Source organism: Taudactylus pleione, unplaced genomic scaffold (assembly GCF_031769625.1).
Source record: "Taudactylus pleione unplaced genomic scaffold, aTauple2 ptg000541l, whole genome shotgun sequence".
Lineage (NCBI taxonomy): Eukaryota > Metazoa > Chordata > Amphibia > Anura > Myobatrachidae > Taudactylus > Taudactylus pleione.
In genome coordinates, this window is record NW_028284943.1 from 967 (window position 1) to 24,168 (window position 23,202).

Below are 23,202 nucleotides of genomic sequence, written 5' to 3' on the forward strand. Positions count from 1 at the left end.
GTCTCGCACCAAAGGGGGCGTGCTGTCAATGGTGACTGAGCACACCCCCTTTGGTGGCGTGCCAGGGGCGTGGCTGCCAGACGGAGGCATTCCCATGGGAACGCCTACCGTCTGGGGCCGGCCCCACTGACATCACTAGTGATGTCAGTGGGAGTGATTTTGGCTCTGATAGAGCCAAAATCACTCCAGGGCTTGCGGCAGCGAGACTCTACCGCAGGGTCTCGTCGCAAGCCCGATGGTCGCGATGGTCTTGACCATCATCATGGACGCTCGCTATAGCTGTGGGTGGTAATCCACAGCTATGCGAGCGTCCAAGAGGCCGCTCCAAGAACAGGTAGGAGGGCCCAGATTCAGAGCGAGCACTCTGGTCCAGAGCGTTCGACTCTAAGTCAGGCCCAGAATTTCTTACTTTGTAGAGGGAAAGCAAAGCAATCACTTGTTGTGAAACTAACCTTTTTACCAGAAGCTTTTTCCATTGCCGCCACCATCTGGAGTACAGAATATCCTACTCCAGTTCCCAGGTTATATACCTGTATGTGGAGGGAATTGTGTCAGATCATATAGAGAAAACAAAGATACAGTTTATAAAGAATGCCAATATATAAAGTTGCTCAGCAGTTTACAAAAAGGTCACTGACTAAAATAAGGGAAATGATATGCAAAATGGCAGTTCCCATACTTACTTTACATCCAATGCTGGTCTGCAACTTCTTGAGTGCAGCAATGTGACCTTTAGCAAGATCGACAATGTGAATATAATCGCGAACACCTATAAAACATATGTATATACACCCATCAGCTACAACATTAAAACCACTGACAGGTGGCAGAATAACATTGATTTTCTTATTACTATGCATCTGCCAATGGGTGGTATATAATAGGCAAAAAGTGAACAGTCAGTTGTTGATGTGTTGGAAGCAGGAAAAATGGGCAAGTGTAAGGATGTGAGCGACTTTGACAAGGGCCAAAGTATGTAGTGGCTACCTACCAAAAGTGGGCCAAGGATGGACAACTGGCTACATGTATGTAGACAGCAAAGGGTAGCCCAGCTGGTCCTATCCCACAGAAGAACTACTGCAGCACAACTTGCTGGAAAAGTTAATGCTGGCTATGATAGAAAGGTGTCTCCAAACACAGAGCTGCATTGCCATAGACCGGTCAGAGTGGCCATGCTAACCCATCTACTGTTAAAAGCACCACCTACCATGGGCATGTGATGTCAGAACGGAACCATGGAAGAATGGCCTGGTGTGATGAATCACGTTTCATTTTACATGGGGACGGTTGCATGCATGTGCGGTGTTTACCTGGGGAAAAATGGCACCAAGATGTACTATGGGAAGAGGACAAGCCAGTTGAGGCAGCGTGATGTACTCTTAGCAATGTTCTTCTGGGAAACCTTGGGTACTGGCATTTATGTAGATGTTTGACACATACCACCTACCTAAACATTATTGCAGACCAAATACAACCCATCATAGCTACGGTGTTCCCTGATGGCAGCAACCTCTTTCAGCGGGATAATGTGCCCTGCCACGCTGCAAAAATTGTTCTGGAATGGTTTGAGGAACATGACAGAGTTCAAGGTGTTGACTTGGCCTCCAAATTTCCCAGATCTCAAGCCAATCGAGCATATGTGGGATGTGCTGGAAAAATAAGTCTGAGCCTTGGAGGCCCCAGCTCGCACCTTACAAAACTTAAAGGATCTGTTACTTATGGCTTGATGCCAGATACCACCCTCAGAGGTCTTGCGGAGTCCATTCTTCAACAGGTCAGAGCTGTTTTGGCAGCATGAATGGGACCTAGATGCTTGTTTCTCATGTACAGAAAATGGTGGTCCCATGTGTGACGAAATGAGGAGCTAACCGCCACCCCATACCTAGTTTCGCATAACTGCGGCACATTCAGATACTTTTATAGTCCTGGTCTTTTTACAGACTGCCTTTTGGCTTAAAGTAAAAACAGTTGCATCTCAGATGCAGGACTTTGTGCCATTGCATCTGCAAAATCACAGTTGCGAAAATATACTAATAATAGCCAGTGCTTAGAGACGCCCATTAAAAGAATCTCAAATCCACTGCTCACACACAAAACATCAAACACCGGTAAGGCGGTCATCAGCCTTCTGAGTAAGTCTAAAGGTACCACAGACACGCAGAAGGCTCTCCTGCTGCAAGCAAGAACGCAGTCTAATTTATGAAAGCTCTGAAAAGTTTTTAAATTGTCCGACATGCCTGCATTTTTCTATCCCCCCGTTATCGCCCCACATGCTGACTACCTGTCACTCACTTTGCTAGTGCATCCTCTGTGTGATCACAAAACAAATTGCTGTTAATGCACAGTGCAGCTTTCACATGTGCAATGGCTAACAAGCGCTCACACTGCATAAATATCAGCATTGCGTGCAGATCTGAATCAGGCCCCTAGTGATTAAATGTCATAAGTATTCCGCTTGCCATAGTTAGAACTATTCAGTCCTCATGTGTTAGGCTATCCAATGTTAAGAACCCCTTTTCACAAAACGTATGCTTTAAGATATTCTGCATAGCAGATATTAGGAGTGTGACTTAAATGTTAGATGTATAGTATGTATTAGAAAAGGTCAGGTTTCAATGCAGTATAGAGCCATTTGTAGGATTTCTTTTAAGAGTATTTTTGCATTGATAATCAAATTACCAGGCCGTCAAACCAGTACGCTAGTCTGCATAGAAATGCCAGGAAGTGAGTTAACTTGTAATTAGCTGGACTGAGCGCAGACAGTTATCTAAATTTATCAACCTAGCAGGGCCATTGTACGCCTATGCTACTTTAGATGCTCTGATCCCACCCAGAGACCCTTCTGTGTGTACGAGCCTGGTACACACTAAGCCAATCACTCGGCAGATCAGACAACGCTGCTATCTTCGGAGTGATTATCCGATCAATGTGACACACCCCATACACAATGAGCCATTTCTAGCTCAGTGTGTATGTTCAATGGATTGGAAGGTCGGGCATCCTAAATATTAAACTGCTCATAAAATGTTACCGCCCAATCCAACCATTTGCAGGAGTGTTTTAAGCAATCTGCTAATGTGCCTGCATACACACCTATACAATTATCGGGCCGATCAACAGATATCGGCTTGATAATTGTATAGGAGTTTACCTAACTTAAGAGCTTCCCAATAATATACCAGAGAGAAAAGTTGTGTTGAGCTGGAGGAAGAGGCAATGCTCATCACTGGTCTTACTGGGAATGTCAGTGGCACAGTCCCAATTCCTTACATTTTAGGACTCTGCCCTTACCCACCTGGTGACTGTTTATATTGCCTGTTATTCTGCTAAAATTCCATATAATTAAGTGCACCGGCTATATTAAATAAAACTGCATTTAATCTATATCTGCTATTATCTGAGCAATTTAAAAAGGAACCTCATTCCCTTACCCTATGTATAGCTACATATGTAGATACTTACCAGTCCCATCCACTGTATTATAGTCATCTCCAAATACATTCAAGTATTCCCGTCTTCCAACAGCTACCTGAAAAAGGCACGTAAAATGGACTGCATTAAACCAACATGCTTAGAGGAGAATAGAGACTGTGGGATCTTAAACTTAAATATTTTGTACAGTTTTTTTACATTGATAAGGCAGTTAATGTAATAGTTTGTGGCATACAACTAGTGCAGTAATCTATATATTGGGTCTTAGTTGTGTTATCTGCATATCCAAGACTAACAGACCTGGGAGACATAGGGCATCAGGTTGTTTGGGATTCCTTGGGGATCTTCTCCAATCCTCCCAGACACGTGAGCTCCAACAGGGTTAAAGTATCTCAAAAGAATGGCTTTCCACTCCTAGAAGGGGGAAGAAGAATACATAAATAGCGTGTAAACACACGGGCACAAGAACTGTTCCCAATGGAAATCGCTGTACAGATCTCTGATCATGCAAATGTATTTGATAGCCTTGACGGCAGCAGTCTACTCTGTGTCTGGTAACTAGAGTATCCCTTATTGCACTCACCCCTTCAGCTTTGCATAGATCTTTAATCATCTCTTCAATGAAATACTTTGATTTTCCATATGGGTTTGTGCATCCTCCAACTGGGTGCTTCTCATCTATCGGCAGGTACATGGGGTCTCCATATACGGTGGCAGAGCTGCTGAAAACTATCTGGTTTACTCCATGAGAATTCATTATCTGCAGTTAAAAACAAGCTTGTTACAATTCTGTGCCCTAACAGTATAAAATGTCACCTCAAGCCCTTAAGTCATAGAACCACAAAAATAGTTTTATACAATGCCCTGAAATGGAAAAAGGTATTCGCTCGCCTGGGAAACCAAAGACTATGGTCCAGATTTATCAGAGTTATAGTCTTGTTATCACTCATTACTAGACTTGTATGGTGAGACAACCAATCAGCTACTAACTTAAATGTTCCCCAACTGTCATTTTTCAAACACATAAGATTAGGAACGAGCAAGAACATCACTCGTTGATAAATCTGGGCCTAAAATTGTCCTGACAAAATAGTTTTAAGGCACATACACACTGGACGATATGTCCAGTGAGCGACATTGGCAGCAGCGGGCCCGGCCGACATTTCAAAATACAGGTTATTCCAGCAAAACCAAGGTTTACAAGCCTGGAAAATCATGGTTCTACCCACAAGAGCAACTTTGAACAGTATGGTGTTCTGGACAACTGAGCAGGTTGTGAATCATATCCATTAACATCCCTGCTGCCTGAAGCACTAGACCAGAGGTTCCCAATTGCGGTCTTCAAGGCTTCCCCAACAGTTCAGGTTTTAGAGATATCCATGGTTGAGCACAGGTGGTTAAATCAAATTGAGGTACTAATTAAAGGCCCCCATACATCAGCAGTCTGAAAACCACAATTGAACAATTTGAAGATTTATTGCCCTATCTTAGAATTTCCCATTCGAGCAATCTGCGCCCATACATTACAGATAGTTTTCAGTGATTTGCAGATCATTTTCAGCAAACACAAATCTGCCAATCTTGAAAGGTCCATCATTTTACTAGCAACGGTCTGCAAATCTGCTGATCATCTCCATATAATAGCAATCTACAGCCGCAATCCAACTGTGAAATCAAACATGTTGGACAATCTGATTTAACAATTCCAATCACTTTTTGGTTGCGATCTGTGAAGCCCATACAGTGCAGATTTTTATACACAATCGATTGCAAATTGAAGAACTGCCACAATAGATGGCTAATGTATGGGGGCCTTAAGACACCTGTGCTCAACCATGGATCTCTCCAAAATCTGAGCTGTTATTAGGGAGCCTTGAGGACCGTATTTGGGAACCTCAGCACTAGACGCATGTTCAAGCATACTAAGGGGTAAATTTACTAAGAATCACGTTTGATTCATAAACATTGCCGGAAAAGTTTTAAAATCAAGAACCCAAGTTTATCAATAATCCGATTTTACTATTTAGATGTTGATACTCAGCGATTTCAAGTGCGAGATATTATAGATATCAAAAAAAAAAAAAAAAAAAAAAAAAGTATTAGTGTGGAGTCCCCCCCACCCCCACCCCAAAAACACTACCAGGTCAGGAACTGAGCCTGGTCATGGAAAAATCAGGGCGGGGGCGGGTGAACTAGCGTGGGATCCCTCCTATTTTTCAATAACTAGCACCGAACTGGGGCTTACACTATAGCAGGGAGAGCCCTGAAGGCTATGGGTGTGGTGGTAATGGTGTAAAATATAGAATATTGTTTACAGTGGAACTACAGGTCCCAGCAAGCCTTCCCCAGCATGCCAGGCACTTGTGGTTCCCCAAGTGCCAGCATGCCCAGACATTAAGGGCCTGCTAGCACCTATAGTTCCACTATAAAAAAAAATACAAACAAAATACAGGACTCACACACAGACTGATTTAATCAGTTATTACACAAACACACTCACTTCATACTCACCCTGCCTTGGCGGTGATCGTTCTTGTCCAGCATAAATCCCCACAGGGACACACAAAATATAGATATATTTTATACATACACCACCATCAGTCCGAATCCAAACCGCTACTAGAGGGGAACTGTGTATCAGTCTTAAGTCTTCTTTACAGGAGCCATTTTAGAGGAGATTTGCAGTGCAACGATCCTCAGTTTATTTAAACTCACCAGAACCCTCACGTTGAAAATACGTAGGGGTGTGGCTTGATGAGACGATGGTCCGTGCGTGAGATATACCGGATGCGACACTGGACACTGTTTGATTTATGTGAGACACACTCACGGTGGTCATACCGCCACATTTGGTACACAAGTCAATCTGTTTTTTTCTTGTTCAATTGCTGTAATAAATTTTTTAACTTTTAATGCACTATGTGGCGCCCCCTATATTTGTTTTAATCATAGATATTCACTCCCAACTGGATTCAGGTATTGAGGTGAAGACACCGACACACGTATAGTGTCGGCAAGTGGACTATTGATTTGGACTGGTTCTAGTCCATTATACAGAGCAATTTGTTCTGGGACTTCTCACAAATTTCTTTGTGGAACAACAAGAGATATGGTAAGAACTTACCTTTGTTATCTCTGTTTCTACGAAGTCCATAGGGTCCACAGGGTGACCTTGGGGTATAGCTGGATCCTGGATCCTCGGGCACCACGGAGTTAAAGCTTTTAGCTGCTCCCAGGATGCACTTGGGTCCATTCTCTCCTATACCCTGCCCCCGAGCCACAGGCACCTCAGTTGGTAAGCAGCCCAGGCCGGAGGAGGAGACGAAACAGAGAGAAGGAAGACTGGAACACACAAGAACCATACTCACAGAAATGGGAGACGGAAAACCGGTGACCAGTCACAGAGCCCATATGAAGCCAGGTGCGTCAGGGCGGGTGCCCTGTGGACACTATGGACTTCGTAGAAACAGAGATAACAAAAGGTAAATTCTTACCAGATCTTTTGTTTTCTACTTCAGGGTCCATAGGGTGACCTTGGGGGGATGTTCCAAAGCAGTCCAACTAAGGGCGGGGACGCTCCTGTGCTGATAGGAGAACCCGGCGCCCAAAGGATGCAACAGTCTTAAAAGTTAGCCACTTCAGCTCCACTGACTCCAAGGGCTCAAAAGGCGGACCCTGTAAGGCCCGAAGAACCACCGCCAAATCCCACGGGGCCACAGGTGGCACAAAGGGAGGCTGGATTCTTAAAACACCCTGGAAAAAGGTGTGTACGTCCGGCATAGCAGCAATCCTGCACTGGAACCACACCGACAGAGCAGACACGTGCACCTTCAGTGAGGAAAGATGTAATCCTAAATCCAAACCCGACTGAAGGAAAGCCAGAATACGCGAAACCCGGAACACCTGGGGATCATATTTTCTGGCCTCACACCACTGAAAGTAAGTGTGCCACACTCTGTGATAGATCCTCGCGGAAGCAGGCTTGCGCGCCCTCAGCATGGTGGTAATAACGGAGCTAGAAAAGCCCCAAGACCTCAGGACGGCTGTCTCAAGAGCCACGCCGTCAAAGATAGTTGACCCAGATCCGGGTGAAGACAGGGCCCCTGAGACAACAGGTCCCGCCGTTGAGGTAGGAGGTACGGAGCGTCGATGGACAGGCTCTGCAGATCGGAGTACCACGGCCTTCTGGGCCACCAGGATCAGTGTGCCTCCGTCCTGCTTGAACTTGCGCAGGACCCGAGGCAGAAGAGATATCGGAGGGAACAAGTAAGCCAGTTGAAACAGCCATCTCACCGACAGCGCGTCTATCAGACTTGCGCCTGCGTCCCTTGTCCTTGACCCGTACACAGGCAGCTTGTGATGGGACACCATCAGGTCCAGCTCTGGCCGCCCCCATTTGTCCACGAGTAGTTGGAATACCTCTGGATGAAGCGACCATTCCCCGGGATGCACGTCGTAACGGCTGAGGAAGTCTGCCTCCCAATTGAGGACTCCCGGGATGAAGACTGCCGAGAGAGCTGGAAGATAGCGCTCCGCCCAAGCCAGGACGCGGGACTCCTCCGACATCGCAGCTCGACTGCGAGTCCCTCCCTGGTGATTGATGTACGCCACCGTGGTGGTGTTGTCTGACTGCACCTGAATGGCCCTTCCGTGAAGAGCGGTGCCGGATGACTGCAGGGCTCTGTATACTGCCCGCAGTTCCAGGATGTTGATGGGAAGAATCGCTTCCTCCGCCGACCAACGACCCTGAAGTGACAAGGAGCCTGTCACCGCCCCCCAACCCCGGAGACTGGCATCTGTCGTGAGCAGAACCCATTCCGGGATCCAAAAGGGGCGCCCCTCGAGGAGATGAGCAGTCTGCAGCCACCAGGCTAGGGACAGACGCACCTCCGAGGACAACACCAGCATCTGAGAGTGGATACTGTGTGGCAATCCGTTCCATTCCGAAAGAATCAGCCTCTGCAGGGGCCTGGAATGGAACTGGGCAAACTCCACCATGTCGAATGCCGACACCATGGACCCCAAAACTCTCATCGCTGAGTGCACCGACACTCTGCCCCTGCTCAGACAACTGTGAATCCGCAGCTGTAAGGAGGAGACCTTCTCTGGAGTCAGAAAAATCCGTTGCTGACGAGAGTCCAGCAGGGTCCCCAAATGAACCATCCGCTGTGATGGGATGAGGGAGGACTTCTTCCAGTTGATCAACCAGCCGTGCGCCTGTAGACAAGCGACCGTCAGGTGGAGATGCTGGATCAGTACCTTCGGGGGAGCTCGCCAGCAAGAGGAGGTAGTCTAGATACGGTAGCAACCGTATCCCCTGGCTCCGAAGGTGAGCCGCCATGACTGCCATCACCTTAGTAAATACCCTTGGTGCCGTGGAGAGACCAAAGGGTAGAGCCCTGAATTGGTAGTGGTTGTGGAGAATAGCAAACCGCAGAAACAGTTGGTGCGATGTTGCTATAGGCACATGGAGGTAGGCGTCCTGGATATCCAGGGAGACCATATAATTCCCCGGTTCCATCGCCAGAATGATGGCACGCAAAGTTTCCATCCTGAATTTGGGAACCCTGAGAAACCTGTTCATGGACTTTGGGTTTCTGCACCAGAAACAGCGTAGAGTAATACCCCATCCCACGTTGAGACTGTGGTACGGGTATAATGACCCCCGCCGTCAGCAAGGCCTCTATGGCTTCCTGAACCCGCAAGGCCTTGGTTTTGTCCTGAGAAGGACTTGTGCAAAAAAACTGGCGAGGCGGCCTGTGCCAAAAAGACAGGGCGTACCCCTGGGAGACCACTTCTCGCACCCAGGCATCCGTGGTGGTATTGTGCCAGCACTGGGCGAATTGAAGAAGTCGGCCTCCCACTCTGGGGTCCCCCAGAGGGAGGCCCGTCCCATCACGCAGAAGGCTTATCTTCTTGCTTGGAAGAAGGGCGCCTAGCACTCCAGGCTTGCTTCTTTGGCTTTGAGGCGGTCTTGGGTGCGGACTGCCTCGGGAAGGACTGACCCTTTGCCTTGCCCTGAACCCGAAAGGAACGAAAGGCCGAGTTCCGGACCTTAGCAGGTGTAGCAGCTGAAGGGAGGAAGGCTGACTTGGATTTTGCCAGGGTATCTACTATTTTGTCCAGGTCCGGACCAAATAGTAACTCTCCATTAAAAGGTAAGGCCTCCAAGCCTTTCTTTGAATCCGCGTCTGCTCTCCAAGACCTCAACCACAAGGATCTGCGAGCAGACACTGCTGCCGCCGAAACCCTAGAGGTCAGCAGGCTAGCATCCAAAGATGCTTCTCCAATGTAGGAGGCGGCATCTCATCTGTCCTAACAACGCCCTCTGGACATCCGGAGCTTCATCCGTAAACGTGTCCTCCAAGGCGTTGGCCCCCCAGGTGATGGCCATGGACGGCCGGGCTACAGCCCCTGAGAGAGAATAAATAGACTTTAGACAAGTCTCCACCTTCCTGTATATAAGGATCCTTCAGCGAGGATATAGACAGCAATGGCAAAGTAGCACTCCTGATGAGGCGTGTTACATGGGAATCGACCGCAGGCGGAGTTTCCCATTTCTTACAATGCGCTTCCGGAAATGGATAATTGGACGCCAAGCGTTTGTGGCAGGAATCGCTTACTGGGCGTCTGCCAGGCCCCCATGTGATCAGTCAACTGATCAGACAAGGGGAATGCTACAGAAGGAACCTTAGCTTTTTTAAAACTAGGATACCTCGACTTGGGAGCGGGTGCCTCATCCTCAATCAGAAGAATGGCCCGCACCGCCCTAACCAGAGCCCGCACATTGATGGAAGACTTAGTGTCTACCTCCTGGACTGAGGCATCTGAGGCTGAGTCATCCTGCACCTCACCATCATCTGAGGACCCCTCAGAGTCCGAAAAGTGCGCAGCCTGCGCCATAACTGTGCGTTGAGACGCCCTGGAGGGCACGTCACTGCGCAACATCGACTGAAAAGCCGAAGATGCTGCCGCCAAATCTTGGACAGTGTGGGAAAGCGCATCCACCCAGGGTGGAGGAGCTGCCCCAGGAGCCTGAAACGGCACCACAGCCTGCTGCGCCACAGGGGTGGACTGTATATACATTGGCAACCCCGCATAGGGACCAACAGGCTGAGACCCCGGGGGAGTCTGCAATAATTGTGGGACACCTGGGGAATGGGGGATGGCAGGCTGGGGCAACGCCCTAGTAGGGGCGGCAGTCGGGACAGACAGACGGTCCGCGATGGACACCAGCACCTGGGAAAACATCGCCCATGATGGCTCCTGCGACATAGGAGGTTTAGACATACCAGGGAGCGCCTGGCACCGTCCGCACAGGCGGTCCTGTGACAAATCCTCCCTATCCACTCCTGCAGAACAGCGCCTGCAGGAGAACAATACCGGAGCCCCGGAGTGCTCAATCTCCTCCTCAGACATGACTTGGGAAGAAAACGTGCGCACTCACCCGTGTGCTGGACAACAGCCCACAATATGGCACTGTGTAGCACACAACTGTATGTGACGGACCTCACAAATACGTGATCTATATAAGTGAGGTCAGTAGAAACACCCTTCCCCCACACACCTGTAGGGCTTGTAGGAGAAGGAAAGGGATAGGTATAGGCTGAGAGTAAGTAGAAAAAATACACAGACAGGCAGCACTAACAAAAGTCACATACCATGCAGGAAGATATACTCACTGCACCTTTCCACTACAATCAACCTGCCCAGATTCAGTGTCTGGGAGGGCTATAGTGCTGTGTACACTGTCCTTTTGCAGGGGAGAGGTACACAGGGGGACCGGTCCGCGTGCTCCCTGAAGATCTGCGCTGCCACTTGGAGAAAATGGCTGCTGGAGACCTCAGAGGAGGAGTGGCCGAGTAACTGCAGCTCAGCGACGCCAGACTACGAGCTGAAAGGCGCGCTGAGCTGAGGGGAGGAGCCGCTAGACAGGGAAGGCTTCCTCCCCTGGCTAGCAAATTTAACCCCCGGGTTGCCGGCATCCCGCTTGCCGTTTATTTACCCTGGTGGTCTAACAGGGTATGCCACCGCTAGCGCCCCCGGTCTGTCCCCCTAGACCGGGGGCATGGGACTGCATTTAAAAGGAACCCGCGCACCGCCGCTAATCAGCGGTGCGCAGCTTACCTTGATCTCCCCGGCGTCTCCGGCAGCAGTCCCGGGAGTCCAGCTAGTACAGACTCTGGCTTCCCCCGCCGCGATCCCCAGTTCAGTGCTGGCGTCGCGGCGCCAGCAGGAAGAAGGAGCGGCGGCGTGGGCGTCTGTACAGACAGCCCAACGCTGCCGCTCTGGAGAACAAAACTAAAGTAAAAAATAAATTTTACCTAGTTAAATAAAAAGTTTTAGGGGGCTGCTCCTGCAGCCCCCCCCGCAGGGTGACCCGACTCCGGCCGGGCACCATCTTAAACTGAGGTGCCTGTGGCTCGGGGGGGTATAAGGGGAGGATGGACCCAAGTGCGTCCTGGGAGCAGCTAAAAGCTTTAACTCCGTGGTGCCCGAGGATCCAGCTATACTCCAAGGTCACCCTGTGGACCCCTATGGACCCTGAAGTAGAAATTACTTTTTTTGTGCCTTTACATACCTGTATCTTGATAGATAGATATAGCTATCTTACATACAGTATAGCAACCCAAATGACAGATCCCACATGGTTCTCTCACACTATAGCGCTGATGGCTGAGAGTTGTCTGACTCTTGGCCAATCAGCCCGGTGCTGGTTACTTGAAGATAGCAGGGACCCCATGCCAGTATTTATCAGTACCAGATGGGCTCAGAGGTCCAGGGCTGGTTATGCTGTTGGGGGAGCCCCCGTGCCTTTTTTTTTAAGCAACACTTTCTTTACCGGTATAAACACAAATGCCTGCACAGATCATACTAATCTGTGCAGTGCTTCAAACAAGCACACTGCTCACAGGCAGGTCTGTTTATTTTGTGCATTGTGCTGCGATTTTGATATATTTGACAAACATGATTCTTAGTAAATCTGGGATTTCTATTCTAATTAGATGTTAAACTATAGGATATTTGGTTCGAGGGTGTATTGTGCCGAATTGGTGTGCCAAGTTGTAGTTCATCTGTAATTTGGGCCTTAGTAAATCTGATTTACAAAAATCACACCCAAATCACAGAAAAACTCCAACTCGATCAAAAAAAAGAATCTTATTAAATTTAGCCCAAATAGTGGGAGTCTCCAACACTCGCCAGTTTCACACAGTCTGATCATTGGTTCATTAATCAAGAGACACATGCAGTACAGCAGTCCTATCTGAAAGCAGCTTGAGGATCAAGGTCTCAGAAGCATCTGTACAGAACAGCGCTATATATTGAAAATGGTACAACTAAGGAAGGTGCCATCATTCATTTTCTCCAATGAGATGCAAAAGTTACAGTTTAATTACTTGCATGCAAATTCTCTTCCACCACATCAGGCCTTCTCACAGACCCATCCGCCTCATTAGTTAAATGCACTCACCTCCAGGAGCTGGATAGTGCCAGTGAGGTTCACTTTATAATACATGAGTGGTTTCTGCACAGACTCTCCAACCGCTTTCAAGCCAGCGAAGTGCATAACAGCAGAGAACTTGTGCTAGGTACAGGACAAAAAGATATATCGCAGAAAGTCAGGACTGCTATTGCTTTTAGGCCCCAATAGGAACACCAGGACCCATAAATTATAACACAAGATAAGTTTAGTTACAGTAAATGATGCGATCACTAATATTAATAAACATAAAAATAGCAGTACAATATGGGCTCAGAACATGCATATATTTAATATTATTAAAAGGTTACCAAATCAAAGTTAATTTGTACCTTATCAAACACGTTGTTCATTGCAGCTCGGTCCAGTAAATCCACCTCTTCAAACTCAATCTTCTTACCTGTAATTTCCTGCACTCTGAGCAGACTTTCTGGGAGACCATTGGTCCCTTAAAACAGCAAATGAGAGTGATTACTAGAAAGTCTTAAAGGGAGAACATCACCACAATATTATAGTATCATGTGATCCAAGAAATTTGGTCTAACATAGCCCTATAATTTTCTATGCTTATTATCTTATTTGCACAAAATATCTTTAAAGATGCATATACATGGTACGATTAAACAGGACGATATGAATGATAACTATCGATCATATAGTTATAGTTCATATCGTCCTGTTTTTGGGCACTGCCAACCCCCAAATGACGGTCGATGTGCAGGCACAGATGGTCAATACTGATCATCACCCGAGCATGCAGGCCAACCTAGTCGATATCGACCAGGTTAGCATAGGGACCTATAGTCGTTTGGGGGTTGGTGCATGTGCTGGATGGTCGATATCAAACATCCAGCACATGCAGAACGATCAGACAACGATATTTTTATCTATATAAAGAGATGGCACTCAGGAGTGAGATTAAAATGAGAATGACCATATGAAGTGTCTTTTTAATTACGATAGGTTTATTCTAAATTATAACACAATGATAGTGAACATAATGATAAACAAAACTCTAAAATACATATAAAAGCATACAATATTAAAACATACAATATTAAAAAACATACTCAGTTTCACCAGACTTAACTGATTAAGAATATCGAATACTTGTGCCAACATAAATATATATACACAAGTAGCTGGGCCAACTTGTCAATATCCAAAAAGTCGTGAACTAAATATGCAGTGATCCACAATGATATCGGTAGTGGTAAAAAGTTCTGAGTGTACAGTCAATAAAGTGATCTCACTGGCCCAAAACAATCACCATCGGGCATGCATATAATAGCAGCTTGTTTGATAATAAAGTGCCAGAGTGCTTTTGAATATTGTCACTGAAACTCCACAATATAGGGAGCTAGAAACCAGAACACTTGAGCGATCCGCTCTGTGAGATCCCGCTGCTACCAATAAATACCTCAGTGTCAATCAGACATAGTTGTAGTGTGAGGCAGCCACGCTGTGGATTTTGGCTGTTAGCATGTGGATCCTTTATTAGCAGGTAGTCACGGTGAGAACAATTGTTGATCAAATTGAGAAATTCAAAAATTAGACAGGTAAGGCTGGTGGTAATCCAAATAAAATCTTTTTAAAAAAGTCTCAGCGCTGGTGATGACCTGTAGTCTGGCTACAGGTCGTCACCAGCGCTGAGACTTTTAAACAGACAATATTAAAAAGCACTCTGGCACTTTGTTCTCAAACAACCCGCTATTACATGCATGCCTGATGGTGATTGTTACAGACCAGCGAGATCCCTTTGACTGTACACTCAGGGCCTGATTCAGAGCCAGACGCTTTGACAGAGCGCTCGCTCTGAATCAGGGCCGGCCCTCTGGTTTTTTAGAGTAGCCTCCTGACCGCTCGCATAGCTGTGGGTGACCACCCACAGCTATAGCGAACGGCCAGGAAGATGGTCGCGATGGTCTTGACCATCGGGCTTGCGACGAGACCCTTGTGGTAGGGTCTCGTTGCCGCAAGCCCTAGAGTGCTTTCGGCTCTATCAGAGCCGAAAGCACTCCCACTGACATCACTTGTGATGTCAGTGGGGCCGGCCTTCATCTGGCCAGCCACACCCCCGGGCCGCCCACTAAAGAGGGCGTGCTGTCACTCAACATCGACAGCACGCCCCCTTGGTACGAGACCCGGAGCGACGGCTTGCCCGTCGCTATCCAGGTCTCGCGCATTCGCACGACGGAGCCGGCTCTGTTTTGCGCATGAGCACTGGGCCAACCTCAACCCACTTGCGAGTGGGTCTGAATCAGGCCCCCAGAACGTACAGCTATTGTGGATCACTGCATATTTAGTTCACGAGTTTTTGGATATTGACAAGTTGTTCCAGCTACTTATATATATTTACATTGGCACAAGTAATCTATATTCTTATCAGTTAAGTCTGGTGAAACAGAGTACATTTACATACATTTTTAATATTGTATGCTTTTATATGTATTTTAGAATTTTGTTTATCATTATTATGTTCACTATCATTGCGTTATTTAGAATAAACCTATTGTGATTAAAAAGACACTTCATATGGTCATTCTCACTCACAAACATATACACTCCTTTCCTGACATTTTTTGTCTACTTAGGTGACTACTAGGTTTGGTTGGCTGCACAAGGGATAGTGTAACAATACTTTATCTGTTACAATTTTATATCCGCTCTTAATATTTAAATTGATCAATAGGTATATCAGCACTTTTTTCTGAATTCTTTAAAACATTTGGGGTGACACTTGACAGCGCCTATCTTTCGCTATACGTTTTTGGTTAACGATATCTTTATCGTTGTCTGATCGCTCAGTGTGTACGGAGCTTTAGTCTCACTGGTGGTCATTTTGTTTGCAATCTGGCTACACATGCTTCTCCAATGAACATTTAAGGTGCATACACACATGATTTTTTGAACGATTATCGATAATGATATCGTCAATCGTTGAAAAAAATTGTTCACTTTCTGAGTTAAACCAATGAACGTTCATGCGTGTTTGTAGTTCAGTCAGACTGACCAACTCAACGATTTTCAGTAAGGGAATATGCAAAAATCATTTGTAGTTCAAAAAAATAGTTCATTACATTTAGTAAATGAAAGATTTTAGTAAACGATTTTAATTCATTTTTCCCTTGAAAAAAAAAAATGAAAATAGTTTACTAAAATAGTTAGTTTACTAAATTGTTGTGTGTGTATGCAGCTTAAGAGGTGTGGATTTTATCTACAGCAGCCTCCGTAAGTTCTCTATTTCAACCGAAAGTCTGTATTATCGCTAGCTGTATTCACACAATGCTTGAACTAGTTACCAATGTCACTTCTTGCTGAAACACTGCAACTGATCCAAAAGAATTAATCTGAAGATAGAGAATTATATTGACATTGTTGTAACATTACAGGGCAATACCCTAGATGTAAAACTACAGACGACCATACAAAGACTTGATTTGTCATGTCATTGTCTGGTATCCAGAAGCATTGTATAAACAATGCCTATACAACTTACATGTTTATATACTTTATGTACAAATATTCTTACCTCTTATGGCATTGTGGAAATTATCAATGACTACAGGTTGATATCCAGCTTGCAGCATTTCCAGCACACAATGGCTACCTATATAGCCAGCACCTCCTGTCACTAACACCTTCTCAGCCATTGCTCAGACCTGCAGGCAGGGAGAGAAACAGGGAAACCATTTTTTCTTTTAATGAGAACCGAGCTGCACAGTCACTGCTTCAAGTTGGTTGCAGTATAACTAATTAGAAACATGAATTTACCCCTCAGCTTGATGATACAGAGCCATAAAGTGTACAAAGGAAGCAGTGTTCCTGGGCTTGGTTGGCAGGAGGGAAAAAAAAAAAAAAAAAATACAAACTTTTGGGAAATTATAGAAGCACAGACACTTAAGACATCCAATACAAAATCAAATGCTTCACGTAGCATTCAGCTAACCGTGTTCTCAATACCTTGCCTGTTTTATGGAGAGGTGAAACTTTAATTTACAGGCAGAAGGTTTTAGGGGATGATTGACAAGCTTCTCATCCAATGTCCCTGCTCTTCCAACACAGAAGCTGTAGATCCTGTGTCAGATGTCAAAATAACATCTGTTTCAATCCATTTTGGACAGTTATTAGGGAAAATATACATCTTTATACTGACAGTATACAATGATGCATGCTGCAGCTTCCAACACCATGCTATATTTGTCATGGTAATACATCTCATATACATCTCAGTTTGTATTTATTTGGAAATGCTAAACACTTATGTAACATGTACCATAAAGGAAGGGATACATCAATATATGGAAACAATGCAAAGTATCCAATGTGCTTAAAAACATGCTGATGGAAAACACCTCTAGAAGAGTTTCTTTATGGGGCAGGTTACTAGTTACTAAAAACTGTATACGTAAGCGGAGTACACTATGTAATCCATAGCACAATATTTTGTACAGCACGGATAAATATATTGTGCGGATCACATAGTGTGTACGCCCAATCGCGTGTACCTGTGGATCGTTCATTGCATGGTCCCATCTGCTGTGCAGCGCAGCAGATGGGATGATGCGATGAATGAGGTCATGCTGCTAAATGCAGCATGGAACGACTCATTGCGCCATAGTCCACGGCATCGTGCATCGTGCAGTGTGTAGTGACAACGCAATGTACTGTTCTGTCTCATCATGCTTTTGCTGGGTACATACATCGGGGGGAATGTAATAGAGTTCTAAAAATGTGCAAGTTTGCGGCTGGAAACATGCTACATTACAGTAGTCATATGTAATAGAGTGCAAGAGCATGAAAATTATGTGTGCCCCCCAGCACCAGGCTGGTTTCATGCTCTTGGAAATACAGGGGACATAAAACGGGGTCCGCTGTATTTTCCACAATAAGCACTGGACTGTAACTAGTAGGGGTATAATTCCACAGCAGGGGGATGTACTTGATGGGGTTCCCCCTGCCAAAGTATTCACAACCCCACACTACTCAGCCCAGACTGCAGGAAGTGGGGATCCTCCACAGAATGGGCAGATCCCAGGCTCACAGAGACTGTTACTGGTTCATGAAAATACGGATGATCCCCTGCATTTTTTTTTTCACCAGTATTTTTACAACCAGGACTGGCTCACAGAGCCCGGTGCTGGTTATGCTTTGGGGGGTTTGGGGTGGCCACGTCATTAACACTTTTTCACTTTTAGCACACAGAAGTCTGCACGGATCCGACTGATCTGTGCAGGCTTCTGTCAAACACGCTGCTGATAATGGTTACATGGGCTAACTCGCACCATGTGATGATACTCGCATTACAATTTGCGAGTTTTCACGTAGTAACACTAGCATAAAATTTGCATGGACTCGCATTTCAGATAACTGGCACCTTACAACTTGCAAGCTATTACATACTGCAAGTTTTAGAACAAACTTGCATCATACTCGCACAAGAACTCTGAACCTATTACATTCCTCCAATCTACACAATTTAAAGAACTGGAACCTTACCTTTGTGCCCGTGAAACTATGATCCTTACTAGCAATTTATTAATATGCACAGGCATGCAATACCTGTATAACTACAGTAAGCTGGGTGTTGTCACATACTGTAGGTGGCAGAATTTACGTCATGATCCAACAGGTACAATACTGCCCCGCCTCAGTCTTTCACAGTCTGGAGTAAAATGTATTTTCCGCTTTGATCCTAAAATTACTAGATACCTAATCTCTAGAGATTAGAAAATAAATGGTGGGATCCTAGGAGGCGTGTTAATGAGGAGATAAACATACCAGTCAAGCAGACTCTTTCAGTGTGAGATAGTGTGCTTTTTATACATGAGCCAACAGTAACCTGGGCTGAGATGGTTAACTGATATAGGAATGCATTTAAAGGAAACTCCAATTAATACATGGACACTAAGTAGCGTATGTATTATTAATCGCGGTAGCGATTATTAACGGTCCAACTCGCTGGGATAAATGTATTACCAGGAACTCGCAGGGACAGCGTTTGCAGTAACCGCGAGTTATATCCCTGGCATTTCAGATAAGTATTTTACTTAAGTAAGACTTCCCCAGAGGAAGCTGACACTACGCATGCGCACAGCATCAGCTTCCAGGGCCGGACAGGGGCTGCGAGAGAGCAGAGACTGGAAACCCCACAGACTCGCTTTTTGGAGTTTAGTACATAGGGTTCAGATCGTAGTCCCCATTGATAATAATAGGGACTGCGATCTGAAGTGTTAAATAGCGCAGAAACTGCACTTTCTGTATAATTTTATGTAAAAAATGGCTTGATATACAGGCCCCTAAGGAGCCTATCAAGCTTTGTTCCATAAAATTATGTAGAAACTGCTGTTTCTGCATAATTTTATGGTTTGTTGCTATGTACTAATAGCACAATACAGGAGATTTCACAGAAGTCTCCATCAGAGTGCTAATTAGCACTGCAGACCACAGTCCCCATTAGCATCAATAGGGACTACGATCTGACTCCTATGTACCAAAGTTTGACCCCATTAGTTTAAACCGCTTTAAGCCTATGGAGGCTTACAAGCAGGAGAGAGATCTTCTGACCTCTCTTCCACAGTTTCCGACCGGCTGCGGACACTGAGTATACAGTGTCAGCTTCCCCCAGAGAAGTCTTATACAAATGTGAATGACTTCTACAAAATGCCAGGGATGTAACGTGCAGGGACAGCTCTTATCACAACCGCTGTCCCTGCGAGTTCTCCTTAGTACATAGCAGGGATATTTGCGTTTTTTTAATTTAATTTGGCAGTTCTGCAATTATTAATACATAAACCCCATAGTATTATTTAGATTACAATTTACCATACTTCAACCAAAATACAGTGTACCCAAAAATGACCTGGTTTATTAAGAAATTAAGCTGTTTTTGCTACCCAAAAGCTTATCTTTTTGGAACCTGGACCCATTAGCTAACTCCATCTTTGCATGATATTAGTGGCTTCAGTTTTTCCAGAGACCGCTCCTTTGCCATTGCAATAAGGAAGTGATGAACATGCGATCAATAGAACAAAGGGGTCTTTTTAAAAAACAAAGCGAAAAACAGCACAATAAATAAATAGCGGCTTCTGGATTTGCAATTTTTGCCATATTTATATATTTTGAAGTGCCAAGATGGTCCCGGCAAGAAGATTTCAGACATCTTTCGCTCTTGTTTTGTGCATGTGCCGATCAGCATCGGTGACAACAGACCGACGCTAATAGGGAAACCGGCCGAGGGGGGGAGCAGACTGAACTGAAGGGGGAGCTGGAGCTACCGGAGGAGCTGAGAACATGGAGCTGGCCAGGGCATCAGAGGAAAGCGCCTTTTCACTGCAGGTACGAGGGCACAGTACAACATGTAAAGAGGGCCTTACGTTTGTCAGAAAAGAGGAGAGAAGCAATGCTTATCTATATAAATACCGTTACTGCACAGCACCCATTATATCCAATTGTGGCTGCTGGAATGTGTAAGGAGAAATGGAAAGGCGTTGACATCAGGGATTTCTCCAGACTTTATTTAGTTACATGAAAAGTACGGATTTCGCCAGCTAAAATGCTAGAGAAAAGCCATATTTCTCTTTATTAAAGACCCAAGCCCTCACCAGGACAGCCTCCTATCCAAGGCACTATCCCATGACTTCACTGGTAAATTGCCCTGTTAAAATGATGCAATGCAGCGATAACAGATGTTTATTAACTAAATTTTTGTTGTTTAACAGGTCCATAAACCTTAGATCCCATTTACTTGATTTAGCTTGTGAGGAAAATATCTAGAAAAACAGTTACTACTCTGAAAAAGTAGAGTTGGATTCAGATAGTCCCTTTGATTTAAATGATCACAAATGTGTTTGACAAATTATATTGCAAGAATAGATCAGTTAGGGGCCTATGTATTAATAATCGCAAAACTGCTGCAATTGTTACGCATCTGTTTCACGGCAGATATTTTCATTTTTAATGAAAATATCTCCACACTGTACTATGGGAAACTCACAGGCACAGCAGTTGTAATAAGGGCTCTCCCTGCGAGTTGCATTACCATCATTTTGTAGAAGTCTTTCACGTTTGTAAGACTTTTCCAGGGGGAAGGAAGCATGCGCCCAGTATCAGTCCCCACTGCCAAATGGAGCCTGTTGGAGAGAGATTGGAAGATCTCTCACGTGCTTCAAAGCCTCCATTGGCTTCAAGTGGTTTACACCATCTGAAGATCAGGGCCAAACTCTGCAAAGCTTTGTTTTTTGTTTTTGGAGTTTGGTACATAGGGTTCAGATTGTAGTCCCCATTGATGGCAATGGGAACTGCGATCTACAGTGCTAATTAGCACTTTGCCACAGATTTCTGTGAAATCTCCTGCATTGTGCTATTAGTACATAACTATAATACATAAAATTATGCAGGAACTGCAGTTTCTACATAATTTTATGGAAGAGAAGATTGATAAATAGGTCCCTAAATATGAAGAGTTCACCTTACATATGTCTGAATGCATGTACACCCATTCCAGGTATACAATAATATTTCAGGACAGGGTAACAGTTGTCACTCTATTCAGTATAGTGCGGACTCTTTAAAGACACCATCACTATTTTATACAGTTAACAACAGCTATGTGCTTTGTACCTAAAATAGTATATGAGGCAATGCTGAATGCTGTACTCACCTATGTGCTGCTCTCCAGGATTATTAGATCAGATCCCAAAACCAGACCTGCGCTGCTGCTGCTGCTGCTATAATGTAGCTCACTGCTACTTCCCGAGTTTTTAAGTCGGAAGGAAAGAACCGATTGGCGGCTTATGCGGCGCTGGGCGGGATGATAATGCATTATGAATGAGGTAGGAGAAGCTTAGCAGCCAGAGCGAGTCCTGGGTCAACGTGTCTCACCCAATGAGCCGCCAGCCCGTCTCCCATTCATTCTGCCACCGCTACGTGGAAGTGACACGTTCCCATGTAGCGTCATCTGCCGGCGCCTTCATTGTACAGTGTGATGGGATTGTGAGCAAAGAGTATTCATTATTTGTACTGTGTAACGTGAGCGTCTAGGAACTGGGCCGGAAGCGGCAGAGAGCGCTACTGTATTGCTATACACCCCTCCCTCAGTAATGAAAAGACCAGGTGGCTTGCTCATTAGCCATGTTATTGAGGTAACAGTGTATAGGAAAGGTATTCCAGTTTGTCTACCGAAAATAAGGAGCACCTTGTTGTGGGCATAGGTGGCAAAGTTTTACCCAGACCTATTGACAGGGTTATGTTCAAGAACGAGGTACTTAGGGCTTCATTCAGAGGCGGCCATACGGTCTACGACCTCACGGCCGCCTCGATGTTTGTCTCCTTCGTGCGCATGCGTGAGACCTGCTACGACCGACAGCGCCTGTCGTAGCGGGTCTCTTTCCAAAGGGGGCGAGCTGTCGATGTTGATTGACAGCTTGCCCCGTTTGGAAGGCGGGCCGGGGGGTGGCAGCCCAAACGGAGGCGTTCCCATGGGAACGCCTGCCGTTTGGGGGAGGCCCCACTGACATCACTAGTGATGTCAGTGGAGAGCTTCCGGCTCTGATAGAGCCAGAAGCTCTCCGGGGCTTACGACAAGTGAGACCCTACCCTGGGGTCTCGTAAGCCCCGATGGTCTATGACCATCACCCTAGCGGTCATTAGAGCTGTGGGTGTCAACCCACAGCCTAACGACCGAAACGGAGGCGGCCGGTCAGGATGCAAGCAGCCGCCCAATTTCTGAGTGACCGCTTGCATCCTCCGACCGCCTCTGAATGAGGGCCTTAATACCTACCCACCAACATGACCCCTTCCATTAGGTACAAAACACTCTGCAATCATAAATTAGGTGGGAAGTCCAGGAACAATCACCTGTGTTGAACTAGTTAATAGTTGAGACAGGTGTTTCACCACAGGTGGCTGCAATCATAAATTAAGAGGAAATCCAGGAGCAGAGCATTGTGTACCTGATGGAACGGGTCATGTAGGATAATCTGCTTAATAGGATCTTTGACGTCACAGCCACTCAGTGTCGGACTGGGGAGTGAAAGGCCCACCAAATTGAAGCGGCGCATAGCTGAAGAGGTGTGACCAGCCGATTGAGTTGCAATGCCCGCTATATTATACAGAGAGCATCGCAGTAATCACCATATAATACAGGGAGTAGCACAGTGACCACCATATAATACAGGGAGAGTGGCAGTGACGGTCATATAATACAGGGAGCGTTATACCCCATATGCCACCACAGGAATACCCCATATGTTCACACAAAAATACCCCACAATGCCCACATAAAAATA

The 23,202-nt window shown here is 45.7% G+C and overlaps 1 protein-coding gene across 1 annotated transcript; it reads right to left on the minus strand.

The window, feature by feature from the left end:
* Window positions 1-452: 452 nt before the first annotated feature.
* GALE (UDP-galactose-4-epimerase) lies at window positions 453-21,710 on the minus strand (the record flags this gene model as incomplete). The annotated part of the gene is made up of 9 exons (XM_088451240.1): window positions 21,576-21,710; window positions 16,446-16,575; window positions 13,246-13,361; window positions 12,905-13,018; window positions 4,016-4,192; window positions 3,733-3,846; window positions 3,463-3,529; window positions 684-769; window positions 453-530 (listed from the first exon to the last, which is right to left on the minus strand). Coding segments are annotated over exons 2-9 (873 nt in total), but the record flags the coding sequence as incomplete, so codon positions are not given.
* Window positions 21,711-23,202: the final 1,492 nt, after the last annotated feature.